Source organism: Dicentrarchus labrax, unplaced genomic scaffold (genome assembly GCF_905237075.1).
Source record: "Dicentrarchus labrax unplaced genomic scaffold, dlabrax2021, whole genome shotgun sequence".
Lineage (NCBI taxonomy): Eukaryota > Metazoa > Chordata > Actinopteri > Moronidae > Dicentrarchus > Dicentrarchus labrax.
In genome coordinates, this window is record NW_026136705.1 from 15671840 (window position 1) to 15699290 (window position 27451).

The 27451-nt window shown below is 39.7% G+C and overlaps 1 protein-coding gene across 2 annotated transcripts in view; it reads right to left on the reverse strand.

Moving 5' to 3' along the window:
• Positions 1-17762, reverse strand: part of LOC127364484 (serine/threonine-protein kinase PAK 3) — a 29255-nt gene extending 11493 nt beyond the window's left edge. The window contains exons 1-5 of one of the 2 annotated variants that reach the window (XM_051402077.1): positions 17553-17762; positions 3856-4049; positions 3629-3729; positions 1751-1904; positions 1589-1626 (exon numbers count right to left, since the gene is read on the reverse strand). In XM_051402077.1, the coding sequence (XP_051258037.1) occupies positions 1589-1626; positions 1751-1904; positions 3629-3729; positions 3856-4027 (465 nt within the window). In that variant the 5' untranslated portion in view covers positions 4028-4049; positions 17553-17762. The remainder of the gene's footprint in view (positions 1-1588; positions 1627-1750; positions 1905-3628; positions 3730-3855; positions 4050-17552) is intronic. The other variant, XM_051402078.1, reaches the window with a different exon arrangement.
• Positions 17763-27451: the final 9689 nt, after the last annotated feature.

Below are 27451 nucleotides of genomic sequence, written 5' to 3' on the forward strand. Positions count from 1 at the left end.
ATAAATGTACGCTGCGCTAAGGTCAAGATGAGGCTCTTGATTCACCTAAAACATGAACGACTGGCTCAAATGGATGCTCAAAGAGGTCAAATAAACACCGGAGATATTATAATATGACCAGTGGATAGTAATCTGTTTTCCATCTGACTAAACAACATGGGAAAATGACTCAAAACAGTTTTATTTTATTAACTTCTTTAATCCTTAATGACAAGACAAGAAAACAGCAGGGTAGAAGCGGTCTGTAGCAAGTAATAAGAAGTTGAAGAATATAAGTTGTTTAAGGAAGGCAAAACACAATATATATATATACTCAATATAATCTGACAGAGGGCATCAGGTTGCTCATAATGGGTTACTGTTTCCCTCTGAAAAGAGACAGTTTGCTTCTGTAGACAAAGTATTGGCACCTCTCCTGAAGTTCTGCTTGCCTGAGACACTGCGGCCCAATCCTAGAATGAAAACTGTGGCCCTGTAGCCAATTGCTGAGTCACCTCTGCAGACCGTGGACCATTGTGACAGTCCAAGGCTGAGATGCTCTCAAATACCCTCACTGGGCTTGCACAACCTTTTAGACCCACTGCCACACCCGCTTGCCCTTCACTGGCGAAGAGCTCTTTCAAGCGGTAGCCCTGCATTAACTGACACCATTGTCGTTTGCCAGGGGCAGCGAATCCTACTGAACAGACTTGGATTCCACTTCTTCACCCAGCTGAGCGTGTACAGGCCAAGGCATTCAAAGCATAGATTACTCTGGTCAAAGCCAGGAATGAGGTCAGCACAGCGGGAGTCCTTCTAGATGCAGCTGAGCCTCCAGTAAAGCTTGTCTATTGGTATTTCAAAATCTGGTTAAGTCGATTGGAAAAATAAACAATGAGCAGCAGTAGCTCTCACAGCAGTCACCGTTTCTGTGCAGGATCTGCAAACTGATTGGCGTGTATGGAAAATTCAGGGCATTATGCTGCAGAGTGAGGGCAGCATCCCTCTAGAGAGGAACCCACACATTTCGCCCATTAGAGGCGATGAACGTGGAAAGGAACAGAGTCTATCCCAGAAATTCCTAGACACAGTTATTGAGAGTAAAGTGAGAAAGATTTACTGTGGTGCAGTCGAAGAGTTTCAAGGCGATGAAATAAAGCCACATAATGTTGAAACTTACCTGTTAAGAGTATTACACTGTTACATGTATATAAAATCAGGAAGAAATATATTTTCTCTCCATATTACTTTGATTTGAGAGACTTTCCAATATTACAGTGTGTGGCGAAGAACCAGAGATTGGGTTGATTTGTACTAATATTTTTACTAATAACCAGACAGTCTAGGGAGGTCAAGATATGCAGTGCAGCAATATATTTCCAGATAAAACAGACTGAGGAGAAACCTCCAACAAAAGGGGGCATGTTTAATTAACAACAACTTAATTCATTTAAAACTGAGCATTAAAGTAGTTAGGTATTATCAACTGACATATATTTTTGTTCATGTTTATCATATCATGGTGTTTTTCTTCAACACATATTCTTAATAGTGATCAAATGTAAAATATTACACTAACCAAAGTAAGTTTATATATAAAAGAACTCACCAGAGTGTTTGCTGCTATGTACCCATGTGCCGACTTGTCTGAAACAGAAAAGAACATTGTTGTAGAGGCAGCATACTGACAATCTTTTGTATGAGACATTAGAATGAATATAACATGTTTCTTCACATTGGTGGTTGTTGTCAGTATTTTGGTGTTGCTTACCTCCCGAGGTGAAGCTCATGTACTTCTGGTTGTTGACAGTCTCTTTGGAGTCGTAGAACTTTAAGACGTCCAACACGGCCTGTGGGTTCTTCTTCTGCTCCAGCTTAGTGATGTTCGAGGTCTGTAGGAGCCGTGCCCACTGCTCTGGGATACCCTGCACACATAGACAGAGGTTGATAATGGTCGTTCAATTATAGCCAGAAACTGTTGAAAAATATATATGTAGTGTTTCTGTTGTAACACACAGGCTTTTAGCAGCCCGGATAGTAGGGTGGACAACTGATCACTACAGCTGAATGAGTTGAGACACCTCTAAATCCTACAAACATTTCCCCACACCTACATCTCTTTAAGCCTTAATATCTTATATAGAGATTTTAATATTGCCAAAAATAAAAATTTAATTTGGTAGTGAAAAAGATTTTTACGATTATACATACAATATTTTACTATAATTTCCGTCTGAGTTTTCTTTCAGTTATGTCTACACTCTCAAAACCATTAGAAGAACTACATCTTAAAAGAATTGTTCAACATTTTGGAGAATTTGTTTATTCGCTATTTATTCTTTAGCTTAGCATAACTACTTGAAGCAGCAGGAAAAAGCTGGCATCAACCATACTTGTTGCTTTCACATTTCACTTTCTGTATAGGTTAAACAAACAAGATGTAGCATGTTTAATAGTGAGCTTTAGAGATGCTGGTAAAGGTAGCTAGCTGTTTCCCCCCGTTTCCAGTCTGTATGCTAAGCTAAGCTAACTGGCTGGAGCTTCATATGGACAGAGAGCGGTATCAAGCTTCTCATCTAATGCTCAGAAAGAGAGTGAAATTCCCAAATCAAAAAGTTACTATTCCTTTAAGGTATTTCTACACTTTTTAGTCTGTTTTGCATGTTTTAATGCCTGTGGAGTCTGAATGTGATTGAACAATGGGTTTCATTCATGCCATCTTTGTACATGGATATTTTTACACTTAGAGCAACTGTCTTCGGTTCTGTGGAATCAATGATGTTAGGGGCTCATACTTCGAGGGTGTCAAGGGACAAATCAACAGTAATCCTCCCATAAAACCATGAAAGACATGAAATTAAAGTGGTTTGGTTTAAAACTGTGTTAATGTTTCACAGGCATACAGCTTATCAAACGAACAAGGAACTATTCGTTGCTGATATTATGAACTGAGCGCTGTTCATTTGCAAGTCAAATAGACCAGAACACATACAGTGTTCCAGAGTATACAAGTTTTAAAGGGGAATGATGAAAAGTCTCTATCTTAAAATAGTTATTCCTCTCAGCCCTAACCAAAGACGACTAAACAAGAAATTTAAGGTATAGTATAACACTATTCTGCACCAATGAGCTGAATGAACATCTCTGTGGGATAAAAAACTGACCATTAAAAGCTTTATAAGCTTTGCTTTGTCTAGAGTGTTGCTTAGAGTAACTATTTGCTGGGGTATGGCATAAAGTATAAAACAAAAAAAACACTTTATTAACTGAAAAGAAATTATAAAATTCAATGTAAAGAACTTTAAACAGAGAAAATAATAGATGGAAACATTGTGTCATGGTATTTTATATCTAGGTTTGTGTAAGAATTAAACTACTGCCAACTGATACTGCAGCTAAAACGTAATTTACCAAGAAACACTGAAGGATGCAGTGCAGGTTTCAGCTGACAGGGGAGATAGATTGTCATTCAAGTCACTCATAACCAATTTTATGTGGAGGAGAATATATCATTAGTGACTCTATCACCTCAGGGGATTTTGATTTTAGAAATGCGTGCTGGGACTGTGCGTTCAGATGGGGAAGAGGATTTTAGAAGCACATCAGTCCGTGTTTATATGCCTGATTGTCAGGTGAAAGAGATACTTACTGTGAATTCTCCTGTTACAGCATCAAAGCCAACATGAATGGTGTGTTCAAAGTCTGAAGGTAGGGATATCTCAGGGCGTTCCTTCTCCTTTTTCTTGTTTGCTACAGGAAATGAACAAAAAGTGATTACAGGCTGATTTCTAGTATTTTTATACGCATGAAACTAGTAAATAATGTGCATTAATGTGGAGCTGAGCGCGAATGTGACATGTGGACAAGGATACTCACTCTTGTCTCCCCCGGGGAAGATGGAGCGCAGGCGGACCTTCTTGTTTTTCTCTTCAGGAGCCATTGGAAGCGGTTTAGAGGCGTGATTCAACAATGAAGAGTCTCTGGAACTACTGTTCATTCTCAAGGGGGGGGCTGGTGGTTTCTCTTCAATATCGACACTATCAGACATCTTTAGTAGCACTCACAATGTCCTATGAGAGAGATAGAAAGAGAGAGAAGTTCAGTGTTAAAAAGTCTGGCTAAAGATCAGTAAGAACTTTGAACTTTAACATAACAACCTTGAATTTCAACTAGTACTCCCTAGCAAGCGTACAAAATATATAACGACTATGGACTCAGTTAAAAAATATGAGTCTGTTTTGGTTAATTTTTTAATGATTTTGTCAATATCAAAGTCGGTTGCAAGCAATGACCTTGTAATGACAGCTTGTTGGGTGCAACAGGGAGCACCAATTATATAATATCTGTCTATGATGAAATGCATATTATATAACTGTAAAATGGTGTGAAATTGACCACTGAATTTCCCAAATTGACCACCCAACAGCCCAAAACCCAAAGACATTAAATTTATAATGATATAACACAGAGAAAATAAAATAAAATGAATGTGATTATTTTACTTGAGAAACAATTTCTAATCAATTAATCCTATCAGCAACCCAGCAGTCACAAGAATTTTTACTTGTGACTCAGTAAAAGTCTGTTATTTGATAAAAGTCTGACATTAGTGAGTTGCACAGTGTAAGTCTTTTGGGTGGTTTCTAAAGAAGCAGAACTAGGGTAACATAAATGGGGGGAAAAAGCCATATTAAGACTTGATAGTTGCATTCAGGCAGATCTAATGCTGACAGAACACTCCTAGTTATAGTTTCAAAGTGTTGTATTTGCTGAGCTTTGGCCTATTTTAGAATTGTAACATGAGGAATCCTGTTGCAGCGACACTGGATGCAGGTCTGAGAAATTCTCATTGAATCGTATAGCCTATTTTCAATTCTCTGCTTACAAATCTGATACGTTGCACAACAAATTTTTAATTTTTTAGATTCTTATAAGGTTCTAGAAAATGTCATTTTGATTTTAAAAAAATAATAAAAATCAATATATCCTATGACCTTCATCACGTTTCCTCTTGCTGTTTGAATGGAGGCTATTTGGGAGTGACGTGGAGTCCAATGTCCACGTCAGCTGTGAAAACGGTAACCAGGAGTTGATTCTAAAAGAAACCGGCAAGAGTAAATGTTCCCATCACTCATCCTCTCATCTTCCATCTACCCACTACCATCTTAAACTCCTTCACTGCCTCACCCTGAGGCCAAGCCCATCATGTGATGTGCAGCACAACCGTCCCAGAAAGCGAGCCATCCAGGCTGCCCCCTTAGTGAAGACCTACATTAGCAAACAAAGACCACTCTTTGGCTTATACACAGCACTCACTGCCCCTGACAAATGACACATGTGCTTTCCCAGTGGCCTTTACAATTTTATGCAACCATCTTCTGCAGAAGACAAAATCTGGTTGGTTACACCCTTCTCCTTGTTCACTTCCTGAAAGAACTGGTTTTGAATGAAGGAATTAGATTAGGGGAAAAATGTTGCATATATTGATAAGATCAAGACCTCTTTGTTTTCCCGTTCCGCAGGCTCAAATCTTGAGAAAAGATGCTTCTTCTTGTGAAACAGATTTGTCATTTCCTGTTTGGACGCTACAACCAGAACCAACCAAACAGTCTTTATAACTGCAGAGATGAGTGACTATTATGATTTTGTCTTACAGTCCTCTTATGAATGACACTTACAACAAGTCAGCCCTTTAATCTAGATTCATTCCTTTCCTGACTGCCTACTGGATAACTACAGGTTTATGTACACACTGAATTTGATTAGGTCAGCGTTTTTCAATCTTGCATCCATAAGAGCGGAAGAGTTTCTCATCTACAGTAACAGTTTTACTTCCCTTGGCTAACATTAACCAATATGCATTAATGCATAATTAGTCTGATTCTAATGTTTTATTCATATAAACCAGAGTACAAAATATTTGCCAATACTTATGTGAAAAAAGTCAAACAATGGTCTAAGACAAAAGATTACAAATATAATCTTGATGTTTCCTAATAAACAGACACTGGTTTTTTTCCCCTCTCTACTTGTGATGTGATGAGAGGAAAAGAGTTTAGTTTAACTTGGCAAGAGAATGTAACACAGAAACTGCATGGTGATCCATTCAGTTAACAAACTACTCCATAGTAACAGCAGGAAATGATTTGGAAGGTAGCAGCCCATACTTCTCCTGGCTTTCAATATCAGAGCTTGCTGTAGAGGAATTTTCTTGTTTTATCTGAGTTGATGCAACAAATGGTGGACAACAGTGAAGTGGGGAACATGACAAGAATAAAGATTTCTTTAAAAAAAACAAAAAACCACTGCAGCTCTTTTTCAGATTGAGATCGATTGTATCCATGTGAAACTGGTGAGCTACCCTTTCCCAAAACAGGTCACTCCTGACAGATTGGTTAACTGTATAAATAAAAGTTACATGTTTGATCCAGTTTAGCTGCAAGGCACCCACTATGTGTGAATAATCAGACAGCTACAGAGAAACACCTTGTGATCTTAATGTACTGATAAAGATCATTTTCCTGGCATCTTTCCACGATCTTATGAGATACAGTGGTGGTGGGGGGTGGGGGTGACTCTGCTGGCAGTTTCTACCATCATGCTGGGTGAGACCAGACAACAGCAGCAAACAGGTTCTCTTAGGTTGAAGGTTAGGCGTGTCACTAACAACAAAACCCGGTAAAACTCTGCTGTTTACAAAGGAATGTCACAATATTGACATGCTAAAGCAACAGGGAGTTGCTGCCAGTGCGGCTATCACAATACCTGAGAGAGAAAAAACAACAGGAAGTTGCCGGTAGGGAAGACATAGGGACTTCCATCACTCTGATGAACATTTAACTCTGGACACAGGAACAATCCCTGAGCAATAACCCTGTGACTCAAACATCCACTGCTGTAAATTATTTATTCTCATTGTTTAAATACTGTATATACTGTGCATCCACCTACCTCGTGTATATAAAGTAACCTGTTAGATAAAAGCATTCTTTGCACTCTGCACCATTGCACTAGTGTCTTACTGTATACAAGTGTTGTTTATATATGTTTAGATATACTACATATACGTTATATATATAGTATATCTATACATAACAGTTTTACACATACCGGGTCATTAAAAGTGATTCTGACTCTGACATGGTGGTGTGATATGGAAGCCTTACAGTACATGCAATATGACACAACGGGCCCTACTGTATACAACTGACCATTTAAACAATATCTGAGCTTTCCATTTTCACCATGCTGTAAAACAAAGGTTACAAAATGCTTTATAGGATTTCATTTAAAATGCCAGTTATGGATTGATGCTAAATGATCAACAAAAATGCACAGAACCAAGTACACAATGAACCACTTGAACCTTTATTAGCTTTGCCACTAAGACAGGCTAGCTCAGATCTGCTGGACTGCTACTCACAGCATATCATGGCTTGAAAAACAATGTGAACTTTGCAACATCTTTAACAAAAAATAACAAATAGCATTCAAATCTTAAACAATGTTGCACATAATCCCTTACATATATCCAGCTTGTCCTTGTTTTTCCATTACAAAGACACATACAAGTGCTTCTGTCCTGTTGAGAGTAAAGCAGCTGTGACTGATGCCTCTGTTAATCCATTAACATAATCTTCTGAACACGATCTTGCCAGCTACAGTATGTCATACAGCTTTTATAGTCATGCACAGAGGTGGATTCACGAACATGTGCACATGGCACAAGCAAGACCTGACAACAGCAACTGAGATCTAATCAATCAGATCACAATCTGGTCAGCAAATACAGAGGAAAAAAATCAATGACTGCAACATCAAATAATGACGAGATGACAGGAGGTTTTGAACCCTTTAAACATAAAATTGATATTTTCTTGAGGTTTATTGGGTGAATCATACTGTGTAGTATGCCTTAGCTTCATTGATACTCCTGTCCTCCATGGGAGCATGCAACACAAAATACACTTAAAGTGAAGGTAGAGTGCATGCTCATAAATATGATAATTTCAGTAAAAAAGAGGAGTGTCAATGAATTATGTAGCTGAAAGACACATCTGACTTTGGTCACTTCTATATCAGGCAACAGTGAGAATCTGTGCCACCGGCTGAAGGATACAACCACAAGTAACCAATTTTATACATTACAAATCTCTAATGCAAGTCCTCACTGCTGTGTGGCTGTTGGGCTAATCACCTGACTGCCAGCCGATGCAGCAGCTCTGCCGAGTGGTCGGAACAGCTAAAGATGGCAGATTCATGGAGGCCCGGACATTACTGATTCTTCACTCACATAAAACACTGACCTATTTACTGTGCAGACTGACAGGCAGGCAAGCAGTCAGTGAGTGCACTGTCCCTGAAACAAGCAGCTCCTATTTCTGAAACACACACAGGCTAGTCTCTCAACATCATAAATCAACTCTATGTCTGCCGTTTGCCTGATGCTGAAGATAGTCGGTTCATGAGGCTGAACTCTATCAGCAGACAAGGAAAAAAAGCTTCATTAAGAGACCAAGTTTTCTCTCAATGTAAGACAGCTGCAACACTGATCCATAATATGCTAATTTGTCAGAAATTTCACAGCCAACCCTCATTCTGCTTGGCTGGCTTTGGTCGGATGTGACATTTTGACAGCGATATATAAATGTCTAAAATATCACACACACAGAGAACCACCGCAGACACAGCAGCTCAGCTCAGATATTACTGGGGATGTTTTCACATTTCTCTCCCATAAAATATTAATCTATCCATGAAGAGCAGGCATTTTCTCTGCTCTTTCAAACATTAATGCTGAATTTGAATGGCTAACACAGGAAGAGGCTCTAATCTTGAGCCCATGGCGGCCCAGTAATGGCCCCGCAGTGGGGGGAGGGCTCCATAAGCCCAGCTCTTCTTCATGCCCCTGATTAGGACACACTCTCTGTTTGACTTGGCTTTAGCTTTGGCTGTGCTTCTTTGAAGGATGCTGATTACTTGGATGGGATGGACAGCTAGAGGACATTCAAAGGATAAGGAGGAAGGGGGGGGCACTCCAGAGGTGCAGTTTAGCATTGTTACCTCCTTTTTCTTGGTGCCGTCCATACTGTACTTCTACAGGCCACTTGAATCAGAAAAAGTTAGCCTTTTCTGCTGTTAGCAAGAGCACAGAAAGAACAGTTCACTCGACAACCTTCATACAACACAGACAAACCTAGACACTTCCCCCAGACATCAGAGCACTGGAGGCCAACGACGCACAGATGTCAACATGTTACTGCACAAACGCTTCTCTCTCACATGGTTGGCCTCTCAAGGTCAGAATAAAACACACAAAGTCACAGTGTGGATGACATTGTGCATTAATTTCAAAAGAAAGTGGGGAGGAGGAGGAGGAGGAGTTTGGTGCTCCTTCATCTGTTCTGATGAAAAGGACTCCCTTTGAAAGGGACACAGTCAAATTTATGGTCACAAGATCAAAACCTCATGTGGTCTAACATGCCACAGCATCTACAAGGAAATCATCTAATCTGATTCTAGTTTTATGTATTCATTTTTAGTTTATCGACAAAAATTTAAACAAGGCAAAAACTGTTTTTGAACATAGTGTTAAGTGACTAAGCATTGACAGCTGATGGTTATTATGTTATTAAATAAATATTCATCCCTTCTACTGGCTCTTGAATCCAGTCTCCCTGGGACTGGGTTCACATGGACGTGTACAGACCTGGAATTAATGTTCACTTTTTTTAAAACCATAACCACACTCTTTACTTAACTGACATGTACAGATATTGTAGAGAGATTGCCATTGAATGTCAAAAAACATAAATGTAATCCAGGCTTTTGCAGAATCATTCAGTATCAACATTGTTGTCTCATGACAGGATTTGGGCTTTAAGTGTGATTTGATATTTTGGGAAATTAGCTTATCCGCTGACTTGCAGAGAGTCAGATAAGAAGAACACTCTTATATCAGTAAGCTATAAAGAAACTTCTCCCTACAGCCAGTTAGCTTAGCTTAGCATAAGGACTGGAAACAGCTAGCCTGGTTCTGTCCAAAGGTAACTAAATCCACCTGAAGCTCACTAATTAACGGGTTATATCTTGTTTGTTTAATCTGATTTTTGCCCCTATAAATTCAATATTAGAAATCCAGGTACTTAATCAGTAGTAAAGCCTAAAAAAGCTGAAACACTGTGAAGACCAACACACAGAGCATGCATTGAACCTAGAATTTCCAAAACTAAAATATAGCTGGCTACTGTTTCATACAATTAATGACTGTGACTTGGTTACTGAGCTATAATTATTTTTGACATTTCAGCTTTTGTCAGACGAGGCTCCACTTCTCTGGTTTGGTCCCCCCTCCTGCAAAACTCAGACGCTCTACTTTGCATACAGCTGCCAACGTTTGGTTCATGAAAGGGACAAGTCACAGCTCACCTCCTCAGTTTGCTTATAACAGGTGGCAGGTGAGACAAGGGTGTGTAAGTTTATACTCAACTTGAGACATTAACGTAAATCTTGTTGAGTTCACTGTAAGTAAAGTTCCTGTGTCATATCTCATGGAGAAAGTTTGTTTGTAGAATGATTTTAAAGCAGCAGCAAACATCTATACACAGGGTAACAATTAATATAAACATATTGATGATGTTCGGACAAGAGCTAGATAAAAGCTTTGTTACATATTCATAAATACTGATTCAGTTGTTGTTGCTTTCTCAGAAAGTGTAAAATTGTTTCTTTCATCATGTGTAAATTGCTTCACGAGAATCATGTGTTTCATTACCAAACAAAAATGTCAAAATCAAACTTTTTTTTCCAGCTTCTATTTTTAGCTCACACACACATGCCTTGGGAGAAAGGCATGAAAATGTTGAGCATGAACATCTTTTAATCGTGTTGGTATAAAAGACTTATACCCGTTCATAATATGCTAACTTGAGCATGATTACACAATATCAAAGGCAAACCACTCTAAATGTCCATTCACACCGACCTATTACATCCCAAAGAGCTCTGTAAAACTGTTGCTATACATACACTATATTATCCTGTCAAGATTAATTTTGCTAAGACCGAAAATGACATCAAACACGCAATCGTTATGAAACATCTTTAATCAGTAACCAGTGATCTATTATTAGCTACCAGCCAGATGTCTGTCTCATCTTGGCTTTTTTTTGTGTGTGTGGATTGTCTAGAAAACTTGAGACAAAAAATTACACAGCAATGAAACTGGGTCACACAGCAGTTACAAAACTTGATTTTTCTACTATGGATATAGAGATGAAAGGCAAATTGAGGTCCTCGACTCCACAGAACTAAATCCACCACGTTTTCTGATTCAGCCTCATTTAATCTAAATCAGATTACTGCAATGCACCTTTTGTTTGGCTGTTCTGATCTTGTCCGATGCTAATCAGCAACAATACTAAAAATTGAAAAAGCATGATTGTTTAAAAAAAAATACACAAATGACTCTCTAAGGATCCAAATATTCGTCACACAAAAATATTAAAAACAGAAATAAACAGGTTAGTCTACACTCAAAACCCATTTATCCATCACAGGCTACAATCCACTATGACTCTCATTTTACCAGGCATGATCCTTTCCCAAACTCCCCTGCTGGGGAGGCTTGAGAGCTCGCTGTGTCATTTAATATTTAGTGCTGCTCTCTCATATCCACACATGCACGTGTATGCACAGACAGACACACACACTTTGGCTACATGCTTTAAACCTGTCATGTTTTCTCATTTTCAATAGATTCTTGTATCACAATCTCGACAGTTTTGGTGGTCGTTTTCTGGGGTCATTTAATTAGCTGTGTGCACACATCTTTTTTGATGAGCACATGTCAGCAGCAGAAGTAAACAACATTAAATTAAAAGCATGAAATCAAACTATTGAACAGTCACAGCTAACAAAAGTGCAATGCGCCATGTTCTGACAGTTTGAGCTGCTCTCTCTGGATGAGTTACCAGTCGCATTAAAAGCGCTTTAAAGTGAAGCAGTTTCTTTTCTGTCAGGTGGGAAATTTTATCAAAATGGACTACCAGTAGCATAAATGTGCTTAAAAATATGTCTCATTCTGTCAAGTAGACAAAAGGGATTCACAATGTAATAAAATTACCTAATTTCTAAGCTCATTGAGGCTATACTGGATGTGTTTTGAGAGATCCTTACTTCCTGATAGAAAGGCCTAATTTTAATTGAAGCACATAGTATATAAACTTATTTTGATAAACCTCTGTCTGTTATACTAGTACATTATGACATCTTTTCTATTCTCCCTGACAGAATGACTTACCTTGTTATATTATATATTACATTTATTATATTAGTGTATTCTACTTATAACCTTGCATTCAGGACTTCAGAAACTGTAAATATGAACTGGTATTCACTCAGGTCCAAAATAAAGACACAAGACGGATGCAGAGGTTTGTGGTTACTGCTGGCTTAGTCCAGTGGTTTATATCACCAGCTCCACAGCTCACCTTTTTTTATGGCTTTTTGCCTTTATTTGAAAGTTGGACGTGTGTGGAGACTTACGGGAGAATCAAACAGAAGAAGCAGTTATAAATTATGCATCTTGGACCATAGACTGCAGGGAGGCCCAAAACCTTGAATACTTCATACAGTTTTGACATCCCAAGTAACCCTCATAGTTATACCCTGTGTTGGTGGCTACAACCCATGAATACATGAATGCAGCGAATACACTTTAAGTAACGAGCCATACAATACATCAGTTTCCAACATTACAATAAAGAGACACCAATGGCTCCATGTAGGCGATTGGACTGTCCTTCACATGACACATTCTCATCTGACCTTCACTGGAAGCATCTCTAAGTGTCGAATATTATACTGTAGAATTTTAATTTCATATCTTACCTCGAACTTGACAAAGCACAGCATGGGGACGTGCGGGCAATCAGACATATGAGGTTTGGTAACTTGGCTGTAACCAGTCATCCTTGAATACAAACTATACATTGCCTTCTCACTCCAAAACAGATGCTTTGGGTTAAATTAAGTTTGTGTCTAACAAAGATGTGAGCTCCAGGCACAGGTTACACCGCTCATCTTGTACTGTCTGCTTTAAGGCAACAAAGTGGGGTTCCTTTGCATTAGTGTGGCATGGGTGGGCATATTTGAATGCCAGCTGGAGGCAGAGAGGGGAGTGGATTCCCTCCTACAATGCCAGCTGGTGCACCTGCTCTGAGTCAAGTTGAAAGGGTTAAAACTCAACCATTATAAGGGGACATAGGAGGAGTGATAACAGCTTGTAGATTATGTGCATGCTGTCACTCTCTCACAGTATTTTCTCCAGCAATGTATAGTTTGCCTCTATGCAAGGTCAGTTAAGTTTTGTGATTGTGTAAAATCCTTCATGTAGAGGGAAAAATATATCTAGACATCACACCTATTCTACAACTATACTGCATCTCATTACTACAACTAGCATTTCATTTTGATAACCTCTCCCCTGCCAAATGCATATAGCTGCATTATGACTTCGCATAGACAAACACTACCTGGAGATTAATATTTGTGTCAGCAAGTGAATCAATGGAGAGGCACGTGTTTGCACGCAAAGTAGTTACACCTCCATGCAGCTGAGAAAAGAAACTGAATCTCTTGTTTGGAGACAAGGGAACAGTGTGACAACACTGCTCTGGATGATTCTCAGTTCAAACGTGTTATATATTTGTGACAGCGGAGTAATTCCTTTCTACCTAGAGTTACAAATGTTGGATTATGCTGTTATGGTGATAATACATAATTTTGCACAGAAACTGCGCTTGGATATTTTCAGTGATTCATCTTAGTTTTGTGAGCATAAATGTGTAATATCAGTGACTAATCAAATACAAGGCTTGCTGCCTTTGAACTGAAGTTATGTTGGGGCATGTGTGAAGGCCTTAACTCAGGAAATACAGACAGGGAATTCACAATAGGACAATCAAAGCAATTCTTCTTCTTCTTTTGAACCACATATGAGGCCACTTGTAGTCTTTATCATTCACGACCTCCAACATTTTATATTCTGTAGCCTGTTTATCTTCAATCAAATTCAAGTTCAGACGCTGAAACTTGTTAATCTCTTAAACCACCTGAACCCTTTTCCTCTTCTGCAACATTTCATCCATTAATTATCTACAGTCTCTATCCTATGGGCCTATGGGGAGTCCTCACCCATTGCACCATCTTACTGTAGGGGTTTATACACCTCTTACTTTCTGGAATCTTGAATATTTCTCTTACTATCTTAAGCCATATTTGCTATTTGTGTTTCATACATCAGACGCAGTGTAAGTCACAGAAGTACTATCTTTGTTACAAACAGATGAGCGCATATAAACACACAGACACACACAACCCTATTCTAAGTAGCAACAGACATCAAGTAGGGAGATTACGGAGGGAGCTGTGTCAATGTGTCAGTGTGTGAGTGTTTCCTCTGTTACTCTCTCTCTCCCTGTCTCCCTGCATCCATCTCTCTAATTTACTCCCCCTCCCCTTTCCGAGACAAAATGGCCAGATGGCTTCCAATCCTACATGCTAATCCACAACACACAGACTGTAGCTCTGACACACCTACCACAAGACTACTGCTCTGCTTTAGACAGATATTCCACTAAACACACACAAAACACCACACATGAGGCCACTGCACATTTATAAACTGTCAACAAGAGGCCTAAACGGTCACTACACCGGACAATAGCAGCATAACTCACTCAGACTAAGTCCTCAACAGATGGAGGCCTACTTGCATGTGCTGTGTGTCCTACTATCATATTTCAGGCAGCCCAGTTAGCAGGCTACAAGCCAAGATGAGGTTCTGTGTCCACTGCTTTTGTTAGCTGAGGTGAGGTAAGAGAAGCTGTGTGTGTTGGGTTACACTGGCCAGTGGAAAACATGGGGAAGCCCAGAACTGCACGCCATGGATAAGCCATAGAGACATGCAGGCAGACATACTGTAAAAAGAAAGGTTTCACATTGCTGCTGTGCGCAAATAAAGTTCTGCTTTTATCATTTGTTGTGTTAAATAAAGACGCAGGACAATTTATGGTTACATGTGGCGGCAGATTAAAATTAACCATTTAATTTTGGTCATACAGGTCCAGCCAGATGCTCATATTAATCACATAAATAAAACAAAGTAAAACGATACATCTACTAGTACATTTATCCTGTGGCTATGAGATGAGGAGATCCTGATAGGCAATATCTTTTCTAGTACTGCACACAATACTTACCAGACAAATCAAGCTAGAATAAAGTAATTCATTATTTTAGCAAAAATGTCACATGTCTTTGGTGAAGCAGGAAAAGAAAAACAATCACTTATTACAGTGCATACACTCTACATGTTGAAGTTGTATCTCTTTCCTGGGATGATTTAGTGAATGAGTTTCCCTCCCTTTAGTCTTGCAAGGTAATAATATCTAATGTTGTTCATACAAATAAAAGTAATGGAAGTTTCGGTTATGCTAGTTGATCACAGGGTCAGTTGTGAAAACACTTGCATAAAAAGCCAAGCTGCAATAAGCTTTGATTTTGCCTGCACAATTGATGTTGACACTATAAACAGTATGCTTTAGGGTGCAGTTTTCCTTTTATTTTTAGTAACACAGAATGCACATGCTGAGTATTCGACTGGACACATCACCACCTTTTAACTGGCTTATGTCCGTGTTCTTTCTTTGCAAATATAAAATTTTCATGAGGTGCATGTAACCTACACAGAGACAACGGCTTATACGAATAATTTTAGGCAAGCAGCTCTACCCAGACCCATATCAACACACAGAATAGAAAGCTATTAATTGTCCTTTTGCCTGTACAGACCTGTGTAGATAAAGGTCTGATGAATATATAATTCTTGCGGCATGTGGAGCACAGCGTCTGAGACCCAGAGCGGCAAGCAAATATACAGCAACAGTTTCCTAGATATGTTGAACAGCAGGATACCGAACACTTCTACTCTAAGGGTATATCACAGCATCTCTGTCTGATTGTCTCTCTGCCTTCTGATTGTGACACTGCATTAGATTACTACTGTAGGCCTGGTGTCCTTTCTGCCAAGCCCAGTGCTGTGCAATGTGCTGTACTGGCACAAACTACTTTATGCACTGACAAAATTTCCACAGAATTTCAGGTAGAAACTACCAAGTGATAATCAAATGAGGCTTTTGAGCTACATAAGGGACGAAGGAGTGGCCAAGACAGTTTATGTTTTAACAGCTTTGTATTAAAATGCAAAAAGATAGCAGTAGACACCCTTGGATGAACATGGAAGGAATGGAGTGCAGTCATGGTGTTAGACCGGACAGATAGATTAGTGGTGAATGGAACAGCATGAATCACATCTATATCAATATACCAGGCCAGTGTTCGAAGGGAGTAGTACCTTAGGTACCCCATCCCCCAATTCCCCTCTACAATCATCTGACCCTCCCTTGATCACTGACTCCCTAGTATCACACGACAGCCAGACAACAGGTCTCCCATCAGGCCCTGCTCCTCACAAGCCGGAGAATGACTGCGCTTCCTGATGGAGGAATCTCTCCCTCCCTCCATGTTAGCTCTGACACCACAGTCTAAACGAGCAGAGGTGACGGGGAGGCACACGTTCAGCTTCAGCACCGTAGCCAATCCTTCCATCCCTCTCCACCATTGATGGCTTTGGGAGAATCCGAGGCAGAATAGCTCGGCATTCACAGGACCGGCCCCCACCCCCACTCCGATCCCCAATGAAGTCAGGTGACCAGATGTTGTATATCTCCCTGTCACTACAGCCGCCATGAAACTGCTACACACATCCATGTTAAAGCCAGGAGGCAGTAGCGCGTCTCTGCTGTGTGTGTGTGTGTGTGTGGCCATAGTAAGACAGGAATGGAAACAGAAGCCATTTCTTCATAAAAACCTCCCTAGAAAGGCCATAAGTGAGGCAGTGCAGAGAAAACAAAAGAGCATCCATCAGCGTATTAACCATCCATCACCCCCCCCCGCCACCCGCCTACCCCGCCATCCACAGCATATACAGCTCTGATCCATCCGTCAGCCTCGGGTCTACAGACCCAAAATAGCATTGCTTCTTTTTTGTTCCAGTGTTGCCACTGCAGCTGCTGCATTTCTCCAGGACTGACACACACACACACACACACACACACACACACACACACTAACACACATATACACACATAAGGCCGTACAAACACCACCATTGATTCTAACACCTCCTCATCAATAAAGATGCTATTTGCAAGGCACAAGGGAGTGCATACAGAGATGATGTGATGCAGAAGGGGGTATATGATCACACATAACATGTCCAGCCCATCTGATGCAGGCATCCATTTCCATCTCGCCCTCACGGACAGACTGCTGATGAAACAGCTGCCTCCTTAGCAGGGCAGAATGCAGAGTGGAAGAACAAGAAGAAAAAAAAGGCTACAAAGCACCCCTACATACACAGCCTCCCCCTCCTCCTCCTCCTCTCCTCTCCTCCCTCCTCTGCCGCCCCCCCACCCCCCTCCACATCCCATACACAGAAAGGGAATTACCTGAAATATGTCTTCACATTCTCTTGATCAGTGTTTCGTCTTTGAGCCCGGAGCTCTGGTAGATTCATCGTCAACGTACAGTCCTAATGACAGTTTAAAGGCAGGATTGCCATTCTCTTGTCAGACCAGTTCCTGACCCTAAAAGCAAGCTTGTTCGGCAGGCTGGATGCTTCACTGGCTGCTCACTGTTCCCTAGCCCATGATGTCATCCACCCTGCTCTACCCATTGGCTGAGAGGCTGAATATTAATGCAGGCAGCAGGTCTGGGGGAGGAGGCAGCCAACGGGCAGACAGAGTTGGTTTTCTGTTTGACAGACCAAACCTGCTGAGCGAGAAGGCCAGGAGGGGGGGATTACATGTCCATGCTCAAGAGCTATTCTTTTGCAAACTTGTAAGGCATTGGTCTGTGTTGCTAACGTATTAATCAATTTCAACTGAAAAAGCTTTTGTAGAGGGATGTGTTTGATTGGTTCCTCTAAAACTGTTATGGTTTCACAATGTATATGAAGGAATACAATATATAAGTAAGCAGTGGTAAAATATAACAATAATTTCCTACACAAAGCAAACAAAAGGAGTACACAACTAATCGCATGCTGAAATCCCTGCATTTGAATATTTCTGAAATTTGTCACAAACACCACCTAAACATATTTACCTGTGGTAAACAGAACAGTAAACTCTTACTTTGTGCAGGAGGGGAGATGATGAGAATGATCGCACTCCTTAAAATAAATAGAAATAACAAACATCTGTCAATTCTGGCTATAGGTGTAAAGCTTTCATTTTTACAGGAAGATGCTGCTTGTGTATTTCAGAAACTAACCCTGGTACCTATCCCATATTTCATAAGATGTTTAAGATTTCACAAAACACAAATAGAGACGTGACTAGTTTATGAAATTATAGCTGGCCTCGGATTTAGAACAAAATAATATTTAGCTTGCCAATGAACTTATGGTGATAGTCATCCCTGAAGAACTGATATCAAAGACGATTCCCTATTGCTATAAAGTAATGAATGACATGTAGGATTACTTATAAATCAGAAAATGTATGTTCTGTGCACCATTTGGATGTTTCTGGCAAAACCATGTACTGCTGATGCGATGTTGTTAATTTACTGTAATACTACATTTTCAACCTTAAAAGTGTGTAACCACTGTTAATGAAGTGTCAGACAAAATGTTTCATTGACAGATTTATATGGACTTTTTAAAGTATTATTTCTATCAGAGCAGGTTTCCACATTTGGAAATGATACTAAAATTTAAAACCAAATATTTTCCTGAATGAATGATTTACAGATTTATTTTTTCAGAATATAAAGCAGGCGGAGACAACAACCAAAATGCTCACTGCATTTGCCCTAATTTGCCTATGATGTCATCTTTTTCCTATAGCTCACCTGTGATTGGCTGACTGGCACAGCATCTGCTCAGTCTCATGGCTAGTGCTTCTAGCCCAAGGTGGAGGCCTATCTGAGGCTCTGTGAATCATGGCTGGTTGTCCTGACAACCCCTGTAATGTCGATTCCTTGTCGGAGAGTAATATGGCTGTTCTGAGACAGTGTTCACTCAAATGGAGAACCTGAAAATTACAAGAAGACAGTATCTGTTATAATACTTTATTCACATCAGAAGGTGGCCTTTGTAATATTTTTAATAAACTGCATAACTGCATCATATTTTCTGAGAAAATGGAGCTTGGAAAAAAATTTGGATTATAGAGTACAATAAATGTGGGAAAATTTCAGATTTTTTTGTTTCTTTTAAAGCAATCATTAGACTTGGACGTCTTGGGGATTTAAATTATATTAAAATATTAATCCAATGCTCATCTTCTTTGACAGTATACATTTTTCTCCAGCTTTGCAGGCATGCAAGTGTTGCAATAGCAAGATTAAACCCAGCCAACATAGACAGGAAAGAAAAATGCAAATGTGAATTTAGTTCAGCAGTGTCACGCAAACATCTGAAAGCAGAGAAGAGGTTTTGCTCTGACTTCTGACAGCAGACACTAAGGATCACTGTACACTTACACAGAAGAGACGAGGCACAGTTATTATATAAAAGTGTCAAAATGACACAACTAGCATGACAAAGCCTTTAAAGCATGACATAAGACAACATTTGGAACATACTGGCCTCTTAGATGTTATACTTTCAGGACATATACGTATACTGTATTCAGATCTCTTTTTTGTTCCATTTTCCTAATCTAATACTAAAGTTTAAGACAGCAGCAACCATTAATTTCCAGGCTTACGTTCGTACATGTGACTGTAATTATGAATAGTCAGCGTCACAGTGGGGCCGCCCCAGCAGGCGTCGGCTGATGTAGAGGAAATACCCTGGACAGGTCAGCTGTCCATCACAGGTCCGACACATGGACAAACTCACCCTTTCAGGGACACTATTAACCAGATTCACATGCCTTTGGATTCAAGAGAAACATGCAAATCCATTAAGAGGAAGTCACACTGAGCTATCATGCTCACAGGAACCAGGGTGGATTAATTCATGTATTTTGTATTCTCAGTATCAATATAAAAATTTGTTGTTTGTTTTTTTTGTTTCTTGTACCAGAGCAACCACAGTGTTATGCTTTTGGCCAGCGGTGTTTATGCCATCCACCCCAGAGTCAACGCCATGATACCATGAGTTTTCTCCCACAATTATAAAGGGCTGTTCAATAACTGTAACCCATCTGTTGCTGTACACATGTTCGACCTTAAAATCTATGAGGCCAGAATCTGGACCCACCACCCAACAAAGCACACACACAGAACCACTTCTTTACATGTCTGCATTGACGTTGTCTCCCAATGATGCTTCAGTCCTTCTTTAAGCTTACTTTTCGCCTTCATTTTGTAGGTAGTAGATCAAGTAGATTGAAAGGTGAAAAGTAGATTGAAAGATGAAAAGAACAAGGGATTGTGCGTTTCACCGGGATTAATGTGCTTAGTCCACTCTGTGAGACGAGCACTTCGAAAGAAACAAACTGGGATGGCAACAATGATTAGAAAGGTCACAGACTTTCTGTGTGTCCTTTCACAACCGTGTGTTGTTGTCGTGTCCTTTAGAAGTACAGAGTACCTGCTCCCTCATTGTAAGTCATGCTAGATAAGAGTGCATGAAATGTTTTTATTAAACAGTCACATGAAAGAACAGAATCTGTAATTACAGGCTACAAACAGTCTCCCCCTTTTCTTTTATCTGGTCATTATCAGCTCCAGCAGCTGTATATTGACTAATGCAATATTTTCTCCAGTCCACGTTCTCCTAAATATGTGAAATTTACGTAGCCGAGTAATACTCAAGGCAGATATTTCCTAAAGCTTGGTGGTAAAAGCTAAGATCAGGAGCTGACAGAACAACCTGCAGCTGCAGTGAGGAGGAGCATAATTTACTAGTATCCATAGGCTGTCAGTGATCAGGTTTATATAATGAATCCTATAAATATCCTCGGAAGCAGAGCACACTCGGTGGTGACATTTTGTAATAAGCCCTGTCTGAAATTTACTAGTGTTTTAGGCAAAGTCAGGGAAACTGCTTTTGAAATATAACCTACATATAACATACATATATCCTGAATCTAATCTAAGTTTTGTAGCCTCGATATGTGCATTTGATTTACCTGCCTGTAATTTAAAGCATGTTCCACCTTTGTTAATTCACTGCATCCCATAATTCACTTTACACTGAATTTGTTACAGTGGTAAATAATATTTCCATCAATGTGCATCTAGAGCTTTGCAGCAAATGACCCAGCCAAGATTTGTATGTGAGACCCATGTGGGCATTAGATGGCGCTATATAGGATTGTCCCTAGGTTCAACAGTGGCCCCATGTCAATTGCCCACATGGGCTTTATGCAGGATTACACTAGGTGTTAGGTGGGGCCCAACTGGGCATCCGGCAACCCAAATGACCCCATTTGTGTTGCCCACTCTGAGCCCATGCTCTCATTTTCCATTGGTAACCCAACTAGGTCCCACACAGGGAGCCCACGTGGGTTCGCCCATGAATTGAATAACCCAAAAAGGGCCCACATATACATATGTGGCTGGGTACAAACAAGTGTACATTACATTAATTGTCATACCATGATAATTATATGAAAAATACAAATCTAGTCAATTACAGGCTTTTTATCCAAGTTAGAGGCTACAGGGACGGCAATGTTGGTCTGTCAGTCCACCACTTTGGCCCAGACTGAATCTCACAAGCACTGAATGGATAACCATGAAATTTGGTACAGACATTCATGGTGCATAGAAGATTAATCCTAATGACTTTGGTGATGCCCTGGCCTTTCCTCTTGCACCACCAACAGGTCAATGCTTTCAATTATCCAATGAAATATGTACTGGATAGACTGGCACAAACATTTGTATAGATATTCATGGTTCCTAACCTTGCAAGGCAGCTGGACTTGCGAGATCATAAAATCACAAGATGACAAGAGAAGGCTTTAATTTATGCATTTGTGGCCACATTACAGTGGCTATGGGGGTGGGCGCTATGTGTGACACTATGAAAAGACACTGGTCGTTAAACAACAACGGCGGCGCCAATTGAGGTTAGCGTAGATGCGTGTAGCATCAGTTATATCAGAACTGGAGAGTATTTATCCATTGAAAGAAGTAAAAATAACAGCACCTTTTCCAATCAGTTTCCAACAAGGGCTTCCCAGGTGGTTCTGTATAAAAAACCCTCTCGCACAATTAGGTACAGATATTAATACCACCGATACTTTGATTTATCTCCAAAACAAATAAATTCCCATCAGTCAGCTATACCTTGTGTTTAGGGCTGATCAGTAAATTGTGAACATGTTAGCATTTAGCACAAAGGACTGCTGTGCCTATGTACATCGCCACAGAGCAGCTAGCATACCTGTAGAGTATTAGTCCTGTTTGTGTGTATTTCACATATCATGTCTATACGTGTAATGGATTCAAAGATTTATGCACCTCTTATTGATTCTTTTCTTCTCGGAAAATGTTCCCCATCAGGGGAAAAGGAAGTATCATACATTGCTACAGTGTGCTCAACAAGTTTTCTCATTTTATAGCAGTGAGGCTTTGCAATCCAGTCCAGTCTTTCATCTGCTAGAGGATTCCTTTGGATTACCAAATTGGCACGTCAGCCATGACTGCCATCAACATCATACATTTTTTGTTTGCAATATGAATGTGAAATTTCGTCACTGCTTGTGTATAGCAGCATTTCCTAAAGATCCTTCTTCATCATCTCAAGAAGAATGTTTCATTCTGCAAAATGGAAGGAAGAAATTTGAGATGATAGGTTCTTTGGTCTAGAATCAAATAATCACAGCGCTGGTCAATCACTACTGTATAAACCATATCAAATTATGGTTTAGATTATCATATTATGGTAGAGCTCACTGTGCCTTGGGAGCCGAGGCAGAGGGAAGTTTCAGAGAGACATGCAAGCCTTGCAGGAAATGATGATATATGAGACGAGATGAAGTGTGTATGTGAATCCCACCGAACTAAACTTCACTTTCTGCTACTGAAACCAACAAAATCTCTCACCTCTCACCTGTACCTGAAGATATATCATGTAATAACTACTGCACAGTTTTCTTAATCCAGTAGTGCAATTTAGAAAATATATTGTTTGTTTTCTGCTGATTTCATACATTTAAGTTGAAAGTTTAGAACACCTGTTTCTTGGACACCTGGACAGGTAACCAGTTCATCACAGACCTGTTTTATTGTTTAATAGCAATGGATATTAGGAATAATAATAGCCTTTATATTCAGAAAAAGGAGCAGATTAAAATAAAGTACTTGTTCAGCATAAACAAAATTAAAATAAAGATTCATCCACATTAGTTTTTACAATTAAAATGTCTTTAAAAGCTGTTTTCATTGACCATAATCCACCAACACAAAGCATATATAGCATAAGACAGTATTTGTCTAAGTGTGCTCATGTCAGCGGATAAAACAGAAGAGAGAGGGCTGGTGTGGACAGTGTATTAAATGCTCTTCATTTTACCACATCAGATTAACTTCTGTAAGCCCTCCACTGGTAACTTGGCATGTAAAAGATAATGGGTCACGCTCATCCATGCAACAGCTACATAAACAAACACTAAAACTACTTTTTGTGTTTTGTGTATAGTGGCACAGCAGAGATTACCCCTAAAGGAATATAATTGAGGTTAGTAGGCTTCTATCCAGCTGATTATGGTACTGATAGGTTACCCACGGTCCTATAAGAACTCAAGTCCTAATTTTTCACAGTGAAAATGCTCAACGGTGGCGTAAGCGCTGACAGCTGAGGGCAGTAATTACAGATTACAGCATGGTTTAATGTTGTGCACTTAACACCTTGGCTGTTTTGCCAAGATTTTAAATGTGGGCTATGTTACATGTTTCAGCCTGCTTACTCAAAGAGGATGCTGAGGCTAAGAGGGAGCATTTCATCTAACTCATGCTACCGTATGTTTTGGATGATGAATGCTAGTTTGCGATTCATTTATCCTCACACTGTTAATCTGTGGTTACCCGCAATGGGAGATGTGTGGAGTGGGGTCTTACTGACATTTTGCAGTATCATAGTCTGCTGTATCTGATGGCTGGTATAATCTATTTAATGCAGGGTACATTGTTTTTTTTTTACAAATGTAAATCTAATACATTATGGCCTGTGATGCTAAACCAATCTGAGAGATATGTGCTGCTAAAATACGATTATATCAAAACTATTTTATTTGCACTCAGGGTAGTATTGCATCCCGGAAGCAACTAATTTGCCTTTGAAAATATATCCATCCATGCACCTGCTAAGGGAAACAATTCAGTCTAAACTGCAAAATATTTGAAATGTGTTTGAAACACACTGCTGTAGATATGGTGACGATAACTGCACTGTAATTACATTACATAACTGCTTCTTTGTTTTTATTCTTCTAAAGTCATGTACAGTCTCATCCTACTGTTAAACATTTGGGTAGTATTTTGATCAACTTTTCCCATTCAGTACACTGTAACCTCTGGATTTTAACACGGTCTGGTAAATCCGTTCTTAAGAGGGATCATGGGATTTTTATTAGGACATTTGTGTGATAGTGGAATCTACAATATAAAAGTATAAAAGTATATAAAGTTGTGGAGATGGCAGCACACATTTAAGACAGCAAATATGTCAGGTTTTGGCCACGCAGATTAAATATGTATCTCTTTAATCATTTAAAATAGTGTTCTGTCAGGGAGGTTACACTGAAATGTGTCTAAATAATAACAAAATAAAACATAAAAAATGACAATCACATCTTTGATAAAAACAAATTGAGTAAAGCTGTTTATATTCCTGTTGTATGATGTCAGACAAGTCTTAACAACTGTGCAACCAAAGAACTCTGGTTGTATATTATCTCAGTATTAGTGCAGTATAACAACACACATACATTATTTAGTGTACTGGTGGGAAATCACAAGTAACTTGAAACACATTGCAAGGACATCGGCGTTGATGCTGCTAAGAAGATGCTCAGGGAGACACCTTTGAATGTAAAACAGGTGTGGGGGTGGAGAATGAGGGTGTGTGAGCCCTTGTAAAGGTCAGTTACAGTTGTTACACAAGAATTATAAAAAAGGATATGCAGGGTCAGTGGTCAGTGGTGAAAGCGCAATTCAACAAAATGTAGCACAATTCAACATCTTCAGACACAAACAATCTATTATTTTCTTAATGAAATTAGGTTAGCCTGGTTTTCTTCTTTCCTTTATTAATCTTATCATTGTGTTAACATGCAACAGTTGCACAAACACTCATTTGTACACTGGCTTCCCTCATGGGCACTCACAAACCACAGAGTATCAATATTCACTTCACCTTTGCTGATATTTCTGTGCTGAATACGTAATAAGTGATAATTCATTAACACTGTTCACTTGCCTGTCCTCAATCAAGCCTTGTGTCAATATTAATCAGTGCGTGGCGGCCTCACACAGGAGCACCTATCAGCTCTCAGAGGGCAACACAACACAAAAAGTCCTATCCATGACAACGCTGGTCTGAACAAGCCCCTCCCACTGACAGCTGGCTTATTGTGTGCTGTGCCTCTGAGGCAGCCTTGTTTCCCTTTGCTTGGACAGTTCAATAACTAATCTGAATGCAGCCAGCAGCGTGTAGCTTTGAAAATGAGGAGGGCAGGCCCAATGGAAAGTCGTAATCTGCTTGTCAGTGTTGTGTCGGTTGGAGGGAGGTTACCTTGTCAGTTCACATGAGGATTCATAGGTGTGTCAGAAACAGTGCACACACCTTGGCTGTACAATATGACAGTTAGAGCAGACTGATATTTTCATATTTGCTTTGCAGTTAGTCTCTATGGCTTGCTCTTGAGTAGCCATGTCTTTGAGACAATGTTTCATGCATTTTTAACCAAAATGTCCCACTGGGGACTGAATACCTTTTTTTTTAGTTATCAAAATTAAAAACCACACTGTTTTATTCAGCCAACATCTCTGCGCAGGTCCCAGGGAGCACATTTGTAACCTATTTTAGCTTTTGAATATTTGCAACATTTAATCAACAACTTTTCTTTCAATTTCTACAGAATAATGTAATAAAATTAGTTATATCAAAGGTTATTTGCAATTATTTCTTCCCAAGATTGCAAATGACATTTTGATCTGTCATTTCATTGCAACCCCCATAGTAATGAAACTGAAAGAGGGCAATAGTTTTATTTCCATCCTTCAGTTCATTAATACATCTGTCACATCTCAAGACACCCAATTTTGATTAAGCTCAGTGGGAAGGACACATGTCAACAAAGCTATACTAATTAGCTCAAAAAATGCACAGTATGCACTCCCTTCGGTTCAGTGTGTGAAGGATATAGCATCTGTAACATTAAACCATTATGTTTGTGATGTGCTATTTAATTCAAGTTCAGTCTAAAAAGTGATGGTATTTTTCATTTTGTGCAGATAATGGTGTTGTCTAAAGTCTATTCATTTGTTTAGCCCACCAGTACACCACACATTATCATCAGACTTAGACAAACCTTGAATGAATTATGCATTACGATCAGAGCACAACAGATCAGTTAAGAGCATCTGTAACAATATCTTTGATAAAACGTACTTAAGAGCACGTTGACCTGTCGAGTCATCGCTCAGCCAACGGTTACTTGCAATGACAACATCTGAACAGCACTCACAGCAGAACAAACAGTGGATGTCCCTGATGTCACAGCACACAGGGCACGCGAGCGGCCCCCTCCCTCCGTCACATGTAGGCTAATGAACAGCAGGCTCGTGCTGTTGATGGAGGAGCCTTTTGGACCACAAGAACCATGTCTACACACCACTTTCTGCTTGGACACACACAAACAATGGGACACGTCTGGAGTGCTTGGGGCCCAAACCCTGAGGAAGGGCAGATGGTGCCCGGGATTGAGGACCGCACCCCGATTAACATGAGAAAAGAGAGGGACAGAGGCGGGGGGAACAGGTACCCTCTCTCCTATTTTCCTCCTCAATAGAGATTAGAGAGGGGGTGACTCATTTACCCAACAGAGTCTGTGGCACTGGAACCCAATTAGGAGCAGGCTGTCAACTCAACAGCAGACAATATGAAGTGTGAGGATCCTTATCGAAGTCCTATCTATAGCGGCATAAAAACTGCTGGTTTTTCTTATCCATATTTAAGAGTTTTAGGACATTTTAATTGGCTTGTGCCATGTTAGCTATAGAGTAACTGCTTCAAGATAATATTTTAACAACATAATAAATGAAAAGAAAATATTTTAGTTATATAAAAAGTATATTTTTATGTGTTTTGACATGTGACAAAGATTGCTGTAATTTTTGAGTGAATAAGAGGTCGTATGATGGGTTTTTTAATCCAGCT